Source organism: Alosa alosa, chromosome 16 (genome assembly GCF_017589495.1).
Source record: "Alosa alosa isolate M-15738 ecotype Scorff River chromosome 16, AALO_Geno_1.1, whole genome shotgun sequence".
Lineage (NCBI taxonomy): Eukaryota > Metazoa > Chordata > Actinopteri > Clupeiformes > Clupeidae > Alosa > Alosa alosa.
In genome coordinates, this window is record NC_063204.1 from 20,287,198 (window position 1) to 20,307,877 (window position 20,680).

General features: G+C 40.2%; 1 protein-coding gene across 2 annotated transcripts; it reads right to left on the reverse strand.

Annotated features, from left to right (window-relative positions):
* Window positions 1-520: 520 nt before the first annotated feature.
* gramd1c (GRAM domain containing 1c) lies at window positions 521-20,499 on the reverse strand. 2 transcript variants are annotated; one of them, XM_048267094.1, is made up of 18 exons: window positions 20,307-20,499; window positions 18,531-18,686; window positions 17,681-17,804; window positions 17,464-17,564; window positions 16,942-17,037; window positions 16,055-16,135; window positions 14,053-14,177; window positions 13,297-13,453; window positions 12,102-12,261; window positions 10,044-10,187; window positions 8,547-8,665; window positions 8,010-8,152; window positions 4,606-4,709; window positions 3,449-3,619; window positions 3,033-3,099; window positions 2,391-2,510; window positions 1,981-2,086; window positions 521-1,857 (listed from the first exon to the last, which is right to left on the reverse strand). In XM_048267094.1, exons 2-18 carry the CDS (start codon window positions 18,615-18,617, stop codon window positions 1,789-1,791), a joined length of 1,974 nt encoding a protein of 657 aa, XP_048123051.1. In that variant the 5' UTR covers window positions 18,618-18,686; window positions 20,307-20,499; the 3' UTR covers window positions 521-1,788. The 2 variants fall into 2 exon arrangements, with proteins under 2 accessions (XP_048123051.1, XP_048123050.1); XM_048267093.1 differs by having other exon boundaries at window positions 13,297-13,456; window positions 20,307-20,498.
* Between the last annotated feature and the right edge of the window lie 181 nt (window positions 20,500-20,680).

Below are 20,680 nucleotides of genomic sequence, written 5' to 3' on the forward strand. Positions count from 1 at the left end.
ATAAAACACCCAAATTGTTATGAAAATGATAAAAATGTGTTTTATTTGTTCAGATGCCCTGTGTTAAAGTCAAGGAGCCTCGTGATATTCAGAGTAAATTATCAATATTTTTGAGAGAAAAGAATTGTCAATCGGTCAAATTTGACCAACACAACAGGAGGGTTAAGAGGTTGCCTAGTCTATATTGTGCTGAACAGAAAGATTGATCTACACAATGTTTGTAGGCTATCTCTGTCTGATAAGACAAGCCTTCATCATGAAATAGTTCACATCTAGTTTAGACAGTTCCAATGATATTTTTGGAAATCTATTTCTGACCATGTGTTATAAATTCTGTGTGACACACCACATTTAAGGGCTACCTCATAATTGCAGAGCTGCTCGCATTGCTTCAAAGTGGCACTCATGATGTTTGCCACCAATCAGGAGTGTTTCACCCAGACTCAGGAAAAACACATTTAACTGTTCCAAAACGTTGTGTAATAATAAGTGGAAAACTAAAATGGCAAGGAAGCAAATGTCAATTCCACCACCATGTTTTAATTGCTTTTAATAACCATTCATTTATCAGTAAAAACTTCATGTAAACACTCATCTGTGCAGCTGAACTGAAATCAATTAAAAAATCTGCATTTCTGCATTTTGCCCAATGATTGTGTAGTGCTGTGTGCTGGTTAGTGAACTTAAACTTGGCCATACTGAGAAAAAAACTAAACAACTAAGTCTAAGGCCAGCCCAAGTCAGGATGTCCGCCAAACTGACAAGGTAGTGATGTGAAGGCAACATTTATGAAAGGTAGTCACAGTGTTTTGTAATAGGCCTATATGTATCTACATTTAACCATAGTGTACAAAAGTGGTGATGGTTTTTTCTATGCTGTATGAAAACTATTTTCATGTACGGATCATAGCTTTAATAGTTTAAAATCCAAAGAAGAAAAAAAAAAAAGAAAAAAACATTCTACCAGAAAGTTGAATTTCTGTTTTACATAATTAAGCCGAATAATCCCTGAGAAAATGCAAGTTCTGGAAGCAATATACAGAGCATCAGCACCCTAGTAGTTACACCACACATAACCCATTAAAGAGAAAATAAAATTCATGGAATCACATTCGTAAATATATTAACATCTAGTGAGACATGACAGATAAAATATAAAATATTGCAAAGATTAAAATGACAATGTATGAACATGTGCAAAACAGTTAACTTAGAAGGCCATATGGTAGTATCAAAGATGTACAGGTTCACATTATCAACTGTTGTCCCTTAAGTTCTCAAAATGAAATAATCAAGATATCTGTTCACTAAAGACACAATGTCAGCTTGTAAACAAGTATTTAGCAGAAACAATAAACAGGGATATATGTTTACGTATGACACATTTACAGTTGACAGACTCCAGGCCTAACTGGATCAAATGAAGGACACCCTAAACTGGCTCAAGAGTGAACTGAAGTCAAAATGAGGCCAAAGCAAAAGGTTCACACATCTGTCAATCAAATGAATAATGGCCCAACTGAGGACAAGAAACTAACGACTTGTGAAAACAAACCCTCCTGTTTTCCCACCTTCCTTCACTTAGTCAGCACTCCTGGCTGTACACATGGAAACACACAGCCACCTGATATTGCCACAAAAAAAAGATGCCCACAGAGACAATACCCATAGTAACCAGCCATCTCGTGAGTGACGTCTCCACGGTGACGTTTCTCGGGTTTGTGCGTCATGCGAGATGGATCCTGAGAGCAACTGACCACCCCCGTCACACTGTATACAAGACAAGTCTCATAGCGGAGTTGTGGTTCTGTTGTGGACCAATAAGTTCTTCTGTAGCACCACCAAAGAACTCCGAAGCTACAAGAAGAGCCAAGAATAAGTAAAAGAGATGTTTAAAGTGTAATTGTAACTGTACACACTCTGGACATACAATACCACTCACACACGAGACGAAACCAGAGAGCAAACAGGTAGCTTTACCTGCTCTAAAAGGTTGATTGAGTCTTGTAGAACTGCTCGGAGTAAGTGCATATCCTCATGGGTCCGATGTGGAGTGCTTTGCTTGGGACCAAGATTTGGACTAACGCTAAAGAATGAAGAGCTGGTCAGACTAAGAAGGAGGACTGCTGTACTTTAAATTGAACTTAGTTCTGTTTTTGGACTGTTAAATGTAAATTGTGATAGAAAATAGAGAACTTTAAATGTTATCATTTAAATTGAACTTGAAAACACCCAAACACACAATATTGTATGGCACAATTGTAAATCCAAATAGAAACAATCCCACGCATCACCATTCTCAAATCTATCTCAGGCACTTAGAGGAAACAACTAAAAACAGGTAAGACATGCAGAATGTTGAAGAAAGCCCCGGCTGCAGGTAGTCTCACCTGGGCTCTGCCCTCTCCCTGAGCCGATGCTTGGTGCTTAAGTACATGCGATGAGCCACATCCTCCATGGCCCACAGCTTAAAGAACAGACCCAGGTTCAGCACCGTCAGGATCAGAAGACTATAACGACACGTACAGACAGACGGACAGATAGGTTTGGATATTTGGATATCATTTACTAGGCAAATTACTACAACGGCATGTAGAAGGAGTTCAAAGCGACCTGGAGCACTGTGTGTGGTCCTTGGGAATCAAGCTAATTAACCCCAATCTGAGACACACTGAGCTCTATAAGCTGAACTAATTAAACTGTGAAATGTGTCACCACAGGATATCTACAACATCAGCTCAATTACTGTGAGCTGGAATGGTAGGCACAAAGGTTGCATAAAAATATCAGCTATACAGGGTAAACTGCCTTAATACAGATGTGCATGAGCACTGTAAGCACAACACAATTCATTCATGATCATGTCACACAAACCACAGGGTACCTGTATGTAACGTGTGTGTGTGTGTGTGTGTGTGTGTAGTGTGTGTGTGTGTGTGTGTGTGTGTGTGTAGTGTGTGTGTGTGTAGTGTGTGTGTACACAAGTAAGTGAATGAGAGACAGACATAAGTGTTTTTGTTCTCTTTACTCACATGAAACTCATCCCAGCCACAATGGTGGCTATGTTCCACCTGTGGGTGCTCTTCACATCCATGGGGCCTAGAAAAAGACAATGGTCTATGTAAGAGAGGTGAACTTGGCAGTGAACAAAGTATTGTGTAACACTGTAGATAATAGTGTGGCAGTTACAGTCAGTGTGCACACATATCTGACAAGCTTAAATATGATATCTTGCATATGATATCTGGTCCTTCCAAAGACATCGTAAAGTAAAATGTTCAAACAAACGTTGGGTTGGGTTTTTACAGTGCAATTTACAAGCGTAATGCACATACCCAAGACAAATATTTATGGTTAAGAGTGTCTCATGTCCCTTAAAAGGGACACAAGCATTTTAAGAATGTTCGAACTCCAAACAAATATTTTGATTTGTTCGGATAACACTTACCTATATGGCCTTCTCTGCGCTGCTCTGCGTCGGGCCCATACTGCTTGCCAGGCTTCATATGCTCCTGGAAGTTTCGACTGTAGGTCCTCCTCCTCCTCCGCAGGCTCGCCATCTTCCCAGCATCCCCGGGGCCCTGGGTCAGCTCCGCTTCCTCCTCTAATAGCTCAGCCTCTGTTGATGGGTTGTACAGTTTGACATTTGGATAAGGAGACAAATAAGTTCAGGTTCACTTGTTCACATTGGCATTATGGTTCCAAGGTCATTTGTTGTGTAAGCACTAAGCATCACTATGGAGAAAGTCAAAATATTGGAAAAATCATAATTAAACCATTACATAAATTACATAGAGAGGAGTACATATTAATGTAGTTCATATGCACAATAAATAATCCAACTTCTTCAAACAAGGCAAGAAATAAACAGCTGTGCTGCTATCTACCCAACATCTACAATGGATTTATGGATATAGATGTATAGGCACATCAATGTATTCTTCAAGATCAGAGATAATCTACTACCCTCTTGCCCTACGCTTCAATGTTAAACCACAGCAAAGGCCGGCATGAAGGTCGAGGCATTGATCAGATGGGTAAAGTGTGCTCGTTGCCTCCTGGCCTCTTGGTAATTGATGATGGAATGGCAAAAATAACCTTCAGGAAATGGACGCGAGTTATGCTCTTTTTCCAGAGTGGGGGGTTACTGACACTGCCCCAGCTCACCACTCTCACTTCTCTAATAGCCTTTAAGAGCTACTTTGATCTGGTCAATTTTGTTCATTACTACCCCTCTTCTGCCCCCCCAATGCCAACATATACACCAATCCCCACTCCACCCCACAGAAAGGCCATTAGGATGCATTCCCTCAGAGGAGGGGAGGGGCAGCTGTCTACTGAGAAGTGCTTACTGTCAGCTGGCAGTTCACCCCAGCTAATTGACCTACAGCGGCTGCACAGAGAGACAGAGAGACAGAGAGAGACAGAGAGAGAGAGAGAGAGAAACCGACAGAAACCGGCAGACAAAGAGGCAGTGAGGCACCTTACAGCCCCTTAACACGTGGTGAATGACAAAAAGATAGATGCATACAGACAGAGGTTGCCTCAGACGCAGAGGAAGGAAAGGCTGAAAAAGGAGGAGGAGGACAACAGAGACTAACTAACCGAGGCGCCTGCCATACTCGTCCAGGCCACTCCAACAGTTCTTGGTGATGAAAGACTTTACCAGACCCCACGGTTGCTTTTTGTACTTCACATCGGTGTACAACCTACAGAGAAGACAGAGACAGAAAAGAAAGAGAGAGAAGAGAGATACAGTAACCAAAAGCATAGAAATGAATAAAAACAATCGGAAGTTCCTTTTCCAAGTGGGGAAGATCATGTGCATGTTAACATCTAGGGAAAAAATAAAATGTTACACATCTGGTATGATTACCAATCAGTTAAAGTTCCCAAAACAGGTTGAAGTTTTTTCTTTGTGCTCTAGATCAAAAGTTACAGCATTTTGAAGATAATGATGAAGTGAAGTGTCAGGCATTAGGGGTTTGTGCTCTTGAAAAGCATATTTATCTGAAAATTGTGAAAGATATTACCAACTTTTTTCTTATTCTATTTTTGTTTATGCTATACATATTTCCCTTTTTATAGTTGTGACAAGAAAATGAAGAAAAATATATATCTAAAGGGTTTTTAGGATACTTTTAAAATATGCTGTTCTGTAACTCTGTTACCGTAACTCCGTTACCATGAAAATGGCATGAAAAAGTCCAAAAATGAAAATTATTTCCAAAAGAAAGTGCCTTGGTAGGACCAGAGCCATATAAAGTATTGCTTTTAAGTATGTGTCACTTAATATTTATTTCTGTACAAAACCAAGACGGGAGATTCTTTAGAAAACGCAGTAGCACCCACCCCATAAGTGTAGCCTAGGCCTATCTAAATTATCGTTATAAAAAAAAAAATGACCTAGTACGTGACTCAAGAGCTGTAAACAGTGTTTTTGAGACTGCGTGTAGCCTACAAAAGCGCATGGAGATTTTAATTTTGCAACGAGAAACTGTAACACAGCTAGTCTAAGTCTAACATTAACTTGTTTGAGTTCTCCCCAACGTTTTCTCTGGTAGTTCTTCACTGATCTGAGATAATGAGCGAACTACCTTAAAGAAACCAAATGTAAGATTGCGGCCAAAACTGGTACTGCAATCAATTTGAAATTACTCTAGAGCGGTGTATCTCCTTAGTAGATAGGTGGAGGGTGGCGCATCAGGCCAAAACACAACATGACATGACAAAACACAACATCAACATCAGTTGAGGGCTGCAACTTCACTTTTTAAATGACAATATCCTGGCCGGACTACTGTTGTCAGTGATATAAGTATTTGAAATGAACATGATTGCTTAATGTCTAGTGACATATCAAGGCCATTTTATGATTAATTGAAATACATTTCTTGCATACGGTTCCTTTAACTAGCTAGCATCTCAGGAGAATAAAAAAAAAAGTTTAAAAGGTTTTCTAACATCTCTCCAGTGTAATGGTGGGCATGTTAAATTAACCGTAGCATTACCTACACAGTAACCCCATGGTAATGCGATGCGAGTGATCATAATAACATATAAAACGCGATATAGTCCTTGATAAATAACCAGCTATGAACTCATAAACAACAGCATTTTGTCACCGTTTGTCATTCACCGTGCTGTGAATACAGCATTAAGATGCTAGGCTAAAGAATTGAGATTCAGAGAACTTGTTTGTGCTCATCCTGTCAGAAAATAGCAATTTGATCAGTGATCATGCATCATATCAGCGCAAGCTTGGTTTGAAACTGGTTTCTGGGGATGGGGTTTACACGATCCTTCACTGGGCTGAGACAGAGACTGATGGTGTGAGGAATTCTTCCTTACATGAGCAGGCTCTCCTCTTGGTACCAGAGTTTGTGGGCAAAGCCATACTACGTGTTGTGGTTCTTGTATGTTGGGGTTAAATTCTCTGACAGTTACCAACAATGTTAACAACAAACTCAGCTTCACTGCTGCAAACAAAGTTGGCTATATGCTTCGCCATATAACGAACCAACTATCCTTGTGATAACAAAATCTTTACCTTTTGTTTAGTCCACTGAAAGTTATCCACATATCAAACGATTAAATACACAGTCATGGAGGAATTGTTTTGGGAAAGCAGTTGCACTATATCCCACTTTTGCTGCCTTTAAGCCACTTAAATCCATAGCCAAGATGAGCATTGCGCATACGTTACAACTTGACGTGATGGTGAAGCTAAATGCCCAAGAAAAGTCACGTCAAGTTGTAGGCCTACTAAACGCAAACACTTAATGACAGCTTGTTCGTGGTGGTGTAGTGCTGCCTAATTGAAATGGGATAGGCAAGTATCTTATATTCGGCTATTATGTGTGGCACATTTATTGGGCTTTTAGCCGCTTTTAATTTAGGCCTATTTGATGAGGAACTGATAAAGACTGAGCAGCAGAAAAGTCATAGTCGATCCAGCATTTATTATTATAATTAGGCTATTGATAGCCTACTATTACTTTACTACTACTATTATTATTATTATTATTCGGATGAGGCAAAGGAATGTAAATCTGAGTCTGAAATGTTGGCTACAAACAGTCTATACTGCTGTAACTGCACTGCTGCTATTATTAATTGTTAACTTCCGGGAACTATTTGAGGCTTCCATTAGCTGCCATTGTTGAAAAAAAAAAATGGAACATTAGCGTCAATGGAGTTGTCGCAACTCTACCTTTATATGGCTCTTGGTAGGACATTTAATTTAGTATATTTCCTTTGAAAATGTTCATGCAAGTAAATATTCTCAGGTTAATCTGTGTAATTTTGTTACAGCAAAGTCACAGAATTCTTTCTATATCTTAAAATGAGATGTTCTGAACAGCCCCAAAGTTGATATGTATGGTCACAATTTAAACAATAAAATGTTGTTTTAACAATAGAAACATTTGTAACTGTTACCATGCAACTCCGTTACCATGACTTATGAAACATATGTCTTAGAAGTACACCAAAATTAGTCAGTCACAAAATCTTTGGTCATATTATAGGAAACAAGTATAGAAACACTTCTATATGAGTTTTTCTTAATGTTATATTTTGAGAACTGCATGTTTGATGATGTTGATTTTAATAGTAAAAAAGTGATTTTCAGTGACTCCATTATCGAGCACTAGGGCACATACAAACTGACATTGTTCTTAAATGTTAGTTCATTAATTACTGAGTGGCACCACAAAATCTAGTGGGAGTGTAACTCCGTTACCATGTGATCTTTCCCAAGTGTTAACATACTGTTCTATGTCCTACACCTCAACTCTGCCAGGGTTATTTCATCAACTGACAATTTTTACAGACATTCTGTTACCAAAGATTACACAAGTTTCATATCCTGTGCATGGATTAAACTTATGCCTGGAATAAGATAACTTAAATGGAGTTTTGTTTAGTCTATGAGGCTAGGTTTAACACTAGGCTTAATTTATGCACAGGAAACTTTGCATGTATGCATGTTCTAACTGATGTTTCACCTTAGGCGACACTTCTTCTTAGAGCTGCGGATGATGCAGAAGCGGTTCTTGGTGTAGAAGTAGTCGTGGTAAGGCACGTCGTGTGTGTAGACCTCAGAATCCACCATGTAGTACTGACCCTCCCGAGACTCCTTGTATAAAGTCTGAAGGGCGGCCATAACAAGAAGTGTGTGTGAAAGGTGCAAACCATATTAGAGAGGTAACACACACACACACACACAGTTATAGTGCCATGCATGTAAGTGCCTGTGCGCACACACACACAAAGATGCACCCGCAGAATTGAACATGCCCACACACACACCACCATGCATGTGCTTGTGCGCACATACACAAAGATTCCCCCATGGAATTGAACACACACACAAACACACGCACACACACACACAGTCATTAAACAGATGCTCTTATCTAAAATGACAGAGTACACCAAACGCATTAATTTTATGAGCGCTTATGCTCCTAGTGAAATTAATCCATGACCTTGGCACCATTGCTCTTCCGGCTAAGCCTAACACACACAGTCCTCTGTCTGACCTGGTACTCTGTGACGGTGGAGGACTTCCCCACCAGTGGGTTGGTGATGGTTACTGTGTAGTTCATAGTTCTCTTCATACTCCCCGAAGAGTCTCTCTGCCAGGGCGTGGAGGTTGCCCCTAAATAACCGCAGAACGCAGACAAAAACAAAAATCAAATTCATGATTAAAAGGGACATCAGAAATCAGGAAAAGGGTTATTGCCACATAGGTTTCCACACGCAAGGAGTAAACCTTGCCTGTGTTGCAAAGTGTACAAGTTATTATAACAAAGGGGATCATTGTCAAGTGTGACATATGATCATGGCATTTGACATATGGCATAACTGTGACATATTTCATAATACAACACAAACCAGGAAATCAATCAATACAAAGGTTGATACAACAGACACAGTTTTGTTACACATTTTGGGCTTTGTTTAAAACCACCATTAAAGAAAAACAGAACCACCATAAAAAAAAACAGGATCCCTTTAGGTAGGAAATCACAGACTGATGTCACCTCGGGGCTTATTTTAGCCTGGCTGACACTCAGGCATATGGCACACAGTCGAGGGACATATCAGCGTACCGCTGAGGTCTGGACAGTGGCCCACTCACTCACACTACTCTCCCATCCAATGCATGAAGGCCACTTAATGACTCCACTCTTATACAAGGTTCCTGATATCCTCTGATTGCAAAACAGATATGGTCCGGATTTAACAAGGTTCTGGGTTGTATCTGGATTTAAGATCAGGGCCAAACTCGTTTCAGAGCTGGCAGCTGCAGAGGTCAATTATCTCAGGGAATTCAGTTTTCATTGACGTTTCTGAGCATAATGGGTTTGCTCCATGTATCTACATGAGGTAGTTGCCTCTTATGGAAGTTACTATAAATCATTACTGGTTTGACCTGCAGAAGCCGTACTGTATGACTCAGCATAGCACCTGATAATTGTGTTAAAAGGGCTACGGACTAACTTTCTTGTGTTGGCTTGCATGCATTGCACATTTTGGCATTTTGCTCAACTAATTCATGATCAAAGCAAGCATAGCTGGAACTTTGACAGTGAAAGGTATTGTCTAATACAATAATGTCTGAATGCCAAATACAATACACTCTGAAATTTAATTAATCTTTGTCAACACGGTCTGTAGATAATGTGTACCAAATTGAGAGATTCAGATGAACAGCCCGAAGGAAATAGATTAGTTTCTCTTTTTTTTTCTCTTATTCAAAAATGGGTATGGTGTGAAGCTCGAAACGTAACTTCTGGTGTTACTCTAAATACACAAGTAAAAGGGAAGCTCAATTTCTTGAGATTTTCTATGGCAATACTTTTTTTATCCAGCACATGTTTTTGGATGTGGGCACTTTACGTTTTTGCATTTTTTGCAATCAAACATGTTCTGCAGTAGAATGAATAATAATAATGAGGAAGAATCAGAATAAGAACAATATAGAATCCAGCAGCTTCACTGCTTGGACCCCTAATAATGTCCAATGAAGTCACCTGAGATTTTTTGCACGTGCATGAACCTCCGGTTAAAGTTGGAATCAGTGAAGAGCACCTCAAACATCTTTTCAGCACTGATGTGGAACACCCGGTTTATAAAGAGACGGCCCTGCACCTGTGCCTGGCATTCCTTCTCCTCCTCTGCAGGAGAAAAACAGAGAGAGAGAGAGAGAGAGAGAGAGAGAGAGAGAGAGAGAGAGAGAGAGAGAGAGAGAGAGAGAGAGAGAGAGAGAGAGAGAGAGAGAGAGAGAGAAGAGGTGTCAGTAAATCTACACAGAGCCTGACAATGAGAAAAATAACATTGAACTGGACAGGGCTGGACTGTGCTGTACTGACACATAAGAAAAGTGGCTTCATTTCCACTTTTTGTGTGGTGGGCATTAAAACTGCCTGAGAAAGTGATAAAAACAAATGAACAAAAACAAACAAGCAACAAAACACAAATGACCTTCAGGAGTTGACAATGCACCTGCATCAGCAATTGTGATGCGATTGTGGGGGATGGGCTAATGGGCTGGGGGGCAAGCCTACCCTTCTTTCAAATCTGTAGCTATACACTTACACTCACACAATTATACACCACAGACACACATACACAGACAGGGCCAGTTCTAGCCTACTACATTTGGGGGGGCTGGTAGAAATTTTGGGTGGGCAACATAGCAAAGTGGCCAAATTTGATCAAAATGTACATAAACACAAAACATAAAAACAATTGATACTACCTAGTTTGAGTTGCTGCAGCCAACAGCCAGGGATGGGCAGTATTTCTGATACATGTATTTAAAACAGGTATTTCAAATACAAAATAGTATTTTGTCATTTGTTTTCATTTTGTTGAAGAAAATGGCTTCATATTTTGTATCAAAATACTTTATAGGTGTGTATTTTTTTATTTTTGGTAAAACCAATAGCCTACTTTTGGAGATGTGATCATAAAAGTGAATGTAGCCTCTGAATAGTGCTGACCTAGTAATTTGCCCAGACTTGTTGTGATTATAATATTGAGATTCAGAGTAACTTCTAGGTTGCTCACATACACAATACACCACCTCTCATACCAAGCTCAAGTTTCTTGAGAACTTTAATCATCCAATCGGAACACATGGAACCAATTATGTGGTTCCCCTGCCACATTGCTCAGTCTGGGCATGCACTGACGATGTCAGAGTCTCCACTTTGTACTGCTTGACAAGTTCATTTGTAACTTTCTGAGTGCATCTCTGATACAGTATTTACTATGGCTATGAGATGTTACAGGCAGGTCAGCATGGTTGATCTGTTCACTGTTTGCAGGTTATAGCATGTCTCGTACAGGCAGAGAAAAGCTGTTGCTCTCAAACACTGTCCACTTAATCAACAGAGTCAGTGTATTGATGAAGGAATAGATTAAATAGACACATATGGAAGGTTTGCAAAATTATATATCATGCTCCCTTTCAAGAGTATTTTAGTACTTTCAAAATACAAAAATACAGTATTTTATTTTGATACATGGTGTGGCTAATGTATTTTGTAGTTTATTTTGATACACTTCAAATTAGGGTTTTATTATTTTATTATAAAATACATTTTGATGTATTATTGCCCTGCTAACAGCTAGAGCAGCTAGACAGCAACAGCTAGAGCAGCCAGGCAGCACTGTAGCTGCCTGGCTGATCTAGCTGTTGGCTGCAGGAAGTCGAGGTAGACAGCACCGATTGTTTTTTTTTTCTTTCGTACCGACACTACTCTGGGGGGTGCTAGCTCTGTAACTCATCTACATCCAAACTGGGTTTGAGGCTACACATGCACAACTGAAAAAAAAAATCTTAACTTTGTTTGGGTGGGCAAGACACAATGCTTTCTGGCTACTGCCTAGAGCCGGCCCTGTACACGGATCTGAGGATGCGCCTCTGCTTAGCACAGACACCACAAATGCATACACACAGATGGCTGACCACGTGCTTCTGCCTCCTTTAGTCAAGTACGTGCTTCCATGCACACACACACACACACATTTAGCCTTCTCTGGTCATGGACATACAGTTGTGCACACAAACACACAGGACTGACCAGGTTGTTCGGGCTCCTCTGCGCTCTCACTCTGTTCAGACAGGCGGTCCTCATTAGCGTTGAGGTCCAGGTTTGAGCGTTTGGACGACCTCTCAGAGCTGTGACGGTCTAGAGAAGGCACAGGACTCCGCTGGAGAAGTGGAGTGCCGCAGGAGTCATCCTAAAACACACAGGCACACACACCAGTGGTAAGAATCATATCAATAAGATATCATTGTCTGTACCACTACCCTTTCATGAACCATGGGCCCCCACCTATAAGCTTTTCTAGCTTCTTTGAGGGACCCATTCACTCTACCCGTCTGTCTTTGTACCCCTACTGGTTTATTGTAATGTTGAAGTGGTATTGTGAATAAACTCAAACTAGCAATTTACATGAATTCGTTATTGGCATGTAACTGTAAAAAAGTAATTCCATACTTATAGCTGCGTTCCTTATACAACGACAACCCCATTCACCCACCTCACCACTCCAAAAATGTATCTGACAAAAACTAAAACAAAAAGACTTCTTGAGAATGTTTTTGCAGGCTTGCACTTGTGTCTCTCTAGTTTAACTGGTAGAACAAGGTGCCCATCAGAAGAACTAGCCCCCAAGGAGCACTACCACACCCATCCTGTTTGTTACTTTAGATAAACACATCAGATGGGCATACTACTAAATGAGATAAGACGTATGCTGAGCCTAAAGCCCAAGGTGTTTTCAAATTCAGAAAGTGGGGGCAAAGGTCTGTCGCTGTTATCGTCACACTTCAGGCTTTAAGTATAAGTATAAGTATATATACTCTTTTGATCCCGTGAGGGAAATTTGGTCTCTGCATTTATCCCAATCCGTGAATTAGTGAAAGACACACAGCACACAGTGTACACACAGTGAGGTGAAGCACACACTAACCCGGAGCAGTGAGCGGCCTACTACAGCGGCGCTTGCGAAGCAGTGTGGGGTTAGGTGCCTTGCTCAAGGGCACCAGAGCCCCTGCCTCCTGAGCATGGGAGAGCAACCACTTCCCCCGCCCACATTTTCCTACTCGGTCGGGGACCGAACCGCAACCCTTCGGTTACAAGCCCGAAGCCCTAACCAGTAGGCCACGGCTGCCCCTACTTTATTCTCAACACATCACTAATCTTGCCGTGTAGTATACCCCCCCAGGCAAAAGAATAAAAGTGAATGCAAAACAGCTGTAAACAAACAAACCCCGTTAGGTGAGAGTGTGCTTTGCTGTCCGAGAGAGGACTGCGTGTCGTCCCCTAGAGGCGTGGAGGCCTCATAAGAGGCTAGCTCCACCTGCTGGAGCCGGAGTGTAGTGGGCCTCTCCAGCCTCCCGGGTTGGTCCTCTGACTTCATGATCAGGCTGCTAAAGATAAAGAGACGAGTCCGTTAGTAAATGTATTCATTTGGCACTTTTCAAAGGGCAACTTGGTGACATTGGAAAAAAAGGTACATTGAAGCATGTCTAACATGCTGTGTTGCACGGAGTTGGTGAGAAGTAGCTGACAAGCCAAAGCATCACAAACTCAAAGTTCTCCAAAACCACAGAGTACCAATCAGTCTGAGTACTATGATTCAAGTGTGTTCACGTGTGCGTGTGCGGGGTATACATTAAGCGTCAACCATCAGCAGAGCACAGCAAGGATGGGGAATCCTAAAAGACTGATTTGACTCAAACAGGGCCCTTTCAATGTGCCAGATGTAGGTTTTAGCATATATTTCACATAATTTGTCTCTACAACACTATAAAAAGGTGCATTTAAATATTATTGTGTGTGTTTTTGCCAGACTAACAGAGGAAGACAGACACAAAATAAAAGACAAGCAATGAAGAATGAACAAACTCAATTATGATTTTGCCCATTCGTTGCCCATTTCAAAACCACAACAACTCCTTCCTTTGTTTAAGACCTAAACACATTCAGATGGACAAAACGCGTGTGGGAAAGTCGATCATGGCACCTGGGATTGGTGGGTGTATTGGCATCTGCTGATATCTGTGCGTTATCCATTTCATCGTGACTCAAACCCAAGTCATTTCCATAGTGCTGCTTGACCATCTGCCACAGTTCTTGTCTGGTTAGTGGCTGCAAGAGAGAGGCACACATTAAAATGAAGAGACCAGTTCCGATCATTTTTCTTTGTCAAAAGAAAGAAGGCCTGTTTAAACCCAATCTCGCCTCTTCTCACATTGTTCACTTCTACAACGCACAGCTCCAGCCTGATTCAGGCTGAACTTGATCTTTATCTGGTTAAGTTTCACCTAGGACAACCGGGCATGGGCAAACACAGCAGTTACAGTCAGGTCATCATAAAATATGCCCGCATTAGTCGATACTAGGCCTACTCCCGTGCCAATAGCGCATTAACGCTTCTAGAGTGGAGTCAGCGCTCTCCAGGGCAAAGTTGAGTAAATTAATCATAAAAGTGACATATCAATCTATGAAGGTGGAAAACAGGCTAACAAAAGAAAAACAATACAAGTACAAATTGACGATGCCAATGGTAGATACGCTGTTTAACACCAATTCCTGAACAAGTGCACTCAAACGGCCATATGGTTATCACAGAAAGAAAGAAAAAACAACAAACCAAAAAACACCTTAGCTTGTGAGAGAATTTTGCGCAGGCCATTCATTACGCACGCTCGTGTATTAAACAAACCAACACCAAAATAAACTCTTAATTTACTTACTTTAGTTGAAGCCGCTTTCTTCCCTCTAGTTTGCCAGCCTGACTACCTGCCTCGTCACCTAGGCGAACTATACCTGTGCGCTGTCAAATGAGTATTGTCCAAATCAGGAAGTTATCTCGCTTTCGGCAAGTCCATAGAGCGCTCCGCCCATTAGCGTAGTAACAAAGTCAAATTCTTTCTTAGCATAATTAACTCACACAATAATTTCAGACTGTATATTGAACATCATAGGACAGTTTCTTCCCGTTGTCTGCCAGGCGTAGTTGTAGTTTGCTTTAAGGGAGCTCGTGCAGTAACCTAACAAGCCACACCTCAAAGGTCATTGAACTTTCCTTTCATTTGCTAGCTTGTCAAACTCCCGAATGACGAGACTGATTCAACAATACTTGTTTTTTTCAAGCGTGAGGTCCCCCGACCCATGGTCTTCAGAGTATAGTTTCATGCTAGGAACAACAAACAATGGACAAAGAGGGCTGTACAAGGAAACTTTACATATGAAAGCAACAGGTTACCTGACACCGTTTCTTGTCTAACCAGAAACTGCAATAGGCAGCACAAGGCGTGTTTACATTTTGGAAATGCACGTTTCAGTACCACCAGCAATCCTACATTTTCTTGTAGTTTTAGGGTCAGTCGTAAAACCTATTCTAACTAAGAGACTAGCCTTCTACAAATAGCCTACCTTATACATGTTAGTCCAGCTCTTTTGTGTCTTTCTGATGACACAATATAGTGTTGTTATTGCCTCATTTTTATCTGAGTCTTTTAATGGACAAAATACTTCCCTGTACTTGGTCTAAAGGTGTGAAGCATCAGCTACATAAAACGTCTTTAAACTATTTTTTTTTTTTTTTATTTATTTATTTATTTATTTCAAACTATTTGAAATTGTTTTGTTCTGCATGTAAACCTGAGTTGGATTTAATTTGTTATATTAAAGATTAAATTGATTAGATTAGATTAGATTCTAATCTAATCAATTTCTAATATCCTACAAGTATTGATGTTGGGTTCTGTTGAGTCTGTGAGTTGAGCAATATCCATAAATCTCATTATTGGCTACAGAATAGCTCACATATGTGTTTGGTTTGCATTCAAAATGTACAAATGCATACATATATAAAAATATATTCAATTGGAAAAAGACGTGTGGCATACTCGACACACAAATATTATGTTCACTATTCACACTTGACAGACAAACAGACAGCCTACAGAGTGTGAAACCATGTAGACAAAACAAGACAAAACAGCTAGACTGAGTTATACCTTATTCAGCAAGGTATTCTGCCACATCCGGAATATGCTCTGGAAACTTTTTTCCCTGGCAGCGAATGATGTGAAGAACAGCTGTATGGAAAGTAAACAAATAGTCACAATACAAATAAATATCTAGATAAATACATTTCCCAAACATGCCCCTGGAACTGCTTCCATGTTTGTGTTTGTGTAGCTCAAATGGTAGAGTCAAAGGGTTCACCCAGGGCATGTGATATACCCAGGGCACGCTGAGAGAAAGTGGAATAGAACATTATGTCCAATATTCCAATATGTGGTTTAATGTTCTGCATTATGCCCAATATTCCAATATGTGGTTTAATGTTCTGCATTTCTTATTAGTGGATCACTTTGATACTAAAAAGTATGATTCTATGTAATGACTATGATATCTGTACTGTCCCTGTGTATATTTGTGTGTGACTGTATTTAGAGATAAGCGGGAATATTATGACTTTGCAGTGTTCCACTGTTCTGCATGGTTGCGTCAGTAGCTATCTGCTCCGGATTGCCAGGTTGCCTTTAATCAGAGTCTGATTCAGTGTAGTCCACGTGAGATGGAATGACCAACATCATCTCCCGTCAGCCTGGAAGGCTACTTAAACCCTAACTATTTCCTTGTCTAGTTAGAGCAGCTGATGGATCTTTAGGTGAAGTCATGCTGTCTCTTCCTTGATGCGCATCATTGTAAATAAACTCTGTTCCTGATTTTTCATGCTATTGGTCTGACAGGGTCTTTATTCATCTGTGGCATCAAAATTACCATCAACACACACACACTAATGGCAAAATGAACATCTGCATTACTCTAGACGTTGCTTAGGAAAATAGGGTGTGCTAAATAAATCTAAAAAAATTAAGCAGGGTGAGCAGCATACCTTTTCTGCATCTGTGGAGATCTGAATAGCGTTTGGAATCCATCTTGCTGTCTTTTCTCTGGTCATGGCTGTGATATCCATCAGGTTCACGACAATCTGTGAAAAATGTTCATATGCAAAAAGATTGAAGGCATATTCATGAAAATGTAAAACTGTGGTTTGTTTTCTAGATGAGCATTTCATTGTGTACTAAGTAGTGACAGGGATATTAAGTGTCACAGTGTCTCCAAATCAATATGGTAACCTGTGCTTTTCAAACATTTGTATGTCAAAAACTTCCATTGCTTGCGTGTAATGTTTTAATTAATATAAAATGACATTAACTCTAAACAGCAGTATCCTTTTTCCAGAAGCAGTACTATTACAGTGTCCTATATGTTCTGTTGTTATTCTATTTATCAAGCTTGCTTGTGTCAGTATAGCATTCCATATCACTGAATAATTTCACAGCTATAAGGACCTGACAAAGTCCTTGACTGGTGGTGTTACATCTTTAAATTTACACTTCAACAAACTTCTCACCTTTGTTCCCCGAAATACATTACTGTAGAAACACAACAAGTTTTCCGACAGGTATATCCGTCCCTGCAGTAGAAGGTCCCTCTGGAGTGCACAGGTGTAATCTGAAAAAAATATCCGTTGTCATGGGGATTGATATGATATGAAGACTCGTTGATATGGTATACACCTTACAGGATAAAGATGCTCCTGTAGCGACCTTTATCTGGGTATAGTTCACCTGTGATGAGCATCTCAGAAGCTGCTTGTTCTTTGAACAGCTTTCTGAACTCCTCATTCCTCTGCTTGTAGCTGGTTGGTGGGACTTGAGGTGTTGTTACAAACAGTCCAACTGAATCAAACCACTAATTTAAACAAAGAATGAGAAATTAGCTTTAAGATGTACAGGAGATTGTCTATAAAGAGGATAAAAAAATAAAGACATTATAGCCAGTAGAGGGCAGTATTCTCCTAACACCTTCAACGCTAACAAGAATAATGAGACAGCACCTGTGACATATTGTTAAATTGAACACCAAAAACATGTTGGCAACTATTTGGGTTTCATGGCAGTTGCTGATTGCATTTTTTTTTTTTTTTTTTTTTTAAGCTTCCAGGCCTCCCCTGTGTTTCACATCATGGTAAAGTCTGCATGAATGCAACTTACGGAGGGATCAGAAAGTTAACAAGCCCTCATGCACTTCATGATTTCACAGTGGGATAGCTCTTGGCCTCCACAAACTTACCTGAAACACGCATCAAAGTCTGTCTGTGAGTGTGGAGAATGAGACTGGACATCTAAACTAGTGTTAAGGGCCCTAGTAGTGCAATGGCAAGTACATGTAATGCACTTACACAATGTCTTTGAAAAGAAGTTACTGGGTGTGAGTGACTATGTTCTCACTTAACTCTTTGAAGCAAGCTGGTTGAATCAAGCAGGCTATGTTTTAGAGAAGCACTATTTACTTGCACTATAATTACTCATAGTGAATTCAGTCTCATGGCCACCTTACCAAACAACTTTGACAAGATTTGGGAAAGATTCTTGAAAGATTGTAGTCTTTTAACTAATTCAAGGATCTATACCCCACCTCAGCCTCTTCTGTAAAGGTGTCACCAATTGTAGTGGTGTCCTCAGGGGTGTCGTTCGCCATGCCTGGGTTCGGCAAATGGGTCATCAGCAGTATTTCTTTACAGACTTGACAGAAAACCACACCCAAATGAAAGTGCACTTTACTCCACTGGACCTACAGCAGAGGAGTTTATGTGTTTCAGGGTTATTGTTCAGTTCAACTTTTCCACAATTGATTGTGTGTTAAGGAAATTCAGTTTATTTATTGCTAAATTATACCAGAGCTGCTAACTTTTGGTCAGTAGATAAATTTAATTTCATTTCAAGCATGGGAATTCATATATACTCTTATTGGTGTTTTGTTATATAACTTTGTATTTGCAGAATAGAAATCACCCCTTTCCCTGCCATTTGCCTTTTCCCCCAAAAGATGCACTCCCAAACTGACAGGAATTTTTTTCAATGCAGCAAGGGAATATGCCGAGACTGACTGATCCTGACTTGATTTCATAGACAACTCAATGCACCACCGCTTAAATTCACCTATGCCCAGGGGTGAAAGTAAGCCGGTACTGGCCGGTACGGAGTACCACTAAAATATTTGGAGAGGGTACTATACCCTCTAACTATACTGTCTCTGAAAAATATAGCACTTACAGCATGACAACACAACTGCTAACGTCAAATTACCAGAAGCAACACGTTTCCCCAAAATATATTTCATATACATCGTTCTGAACTGTATCTGAATTGTGTCTAAACCTCCCGTGCAGCTGGACAGACAACGAGCAAGCTATAGCGCGCGTACAGTAGCCTACAGTAATTGCGCCAACGTGCACTGGTATCCAAAGTGTTTTAGCAGACGGACGTTTCTTGGAAAGTCTCCCAAATAAAAAAAAACATACAGGCTAAAGAAAAATATGTTGGTGTTTCAATAGCCTATTCTGGTTTTATGTGTGCAGTGTTTCGCTGGAGAGACAGGAGACAGACAGTGCGTGTACGGCTTAACCAGATCTTGCGCAGCAATAATGAAAGTGTTTTAGCGGACAGAAGTATGTTGCAGTCTCCCAAATAAAAAGGCATGACTCAAAGAAACGTGTTTCATGATATGCAGTAGCCTATATAAAAAAATTGATTGGAAGTGGGAGCGAGCAGAGTAACTAGGTTAAATAAATAAATAAATGTTGAAATTAAGTGTTTGCAATTTATTCATAATCAAAAACAGATGCAGGTGGGTTAAAGAGTGATACTAGAGTGACAAGTCCTAGTGAATGCTTGATAAGTAGACTATAATACAGTAAATAAACAAATAAATAAATAATAAATAAGTAGGCTAAGTGAAATTTTCGGCGCGCGCATTATAACTATATCATAGTACCACCAAGAAATAAAAACTACTTTCACCGCTGCCTATGCCTACTTTATTTTGTGGCAAAAAAATAAATACATAGTGGGCTTAGTCTTTTGTGACTAAACAAAGTTGCAACAATGGAGGTCCGCATTCAGAAAATATAGCCTACCTACAATAATTCGTCAGATAATTTCTGATGGTAGCCTATCATGATTGACTCCAAATATAGGCCTACGCATATTTTGGAACTTCTGAAGTCACGAAAAGCAATACTGCCTGATATATTAGCCTAGGCCAAATATCACAAATGTTTTACAAATTTAACAACTAACTTGTAAGGTTTACATATCCTACAGTTAGAGTAGCCTAGGCTATTCTCTGATCGTGAAGATCGGCTAATCTTTCTTCACAGATGTGACGATAAACCAGAGGCGCATTGCCTACCTGGACGCGAAATGAAGTGAGATTATTATCTCCCGCGGCTTCTTTTCCACGTAGATAGGAAGTCCTATAGGCGTAGTAGTCGTATGGATATCAGACTTGCATTTTCACCATCAGCCCCTAATCAACCTTTGAAGTTAAAATGTCTATTTATTTCTTCTGTTCAGGGAATGGCTGAGGCCAACACGGAGCCGAAACTGCATATCACCTAGTAACAGGTCCGCGTGTCTGACATAACCGGTTCACGAGGGAAAATGCCACTTGCTATAGGAAATGCTCACGCCGAAATTTGCATTCTGTATGGACGAGTGTTCGTATGGTTCCATAAATAGACCATCCATAAAATCACTATCACTTATGCACTGGATAAATCTTAT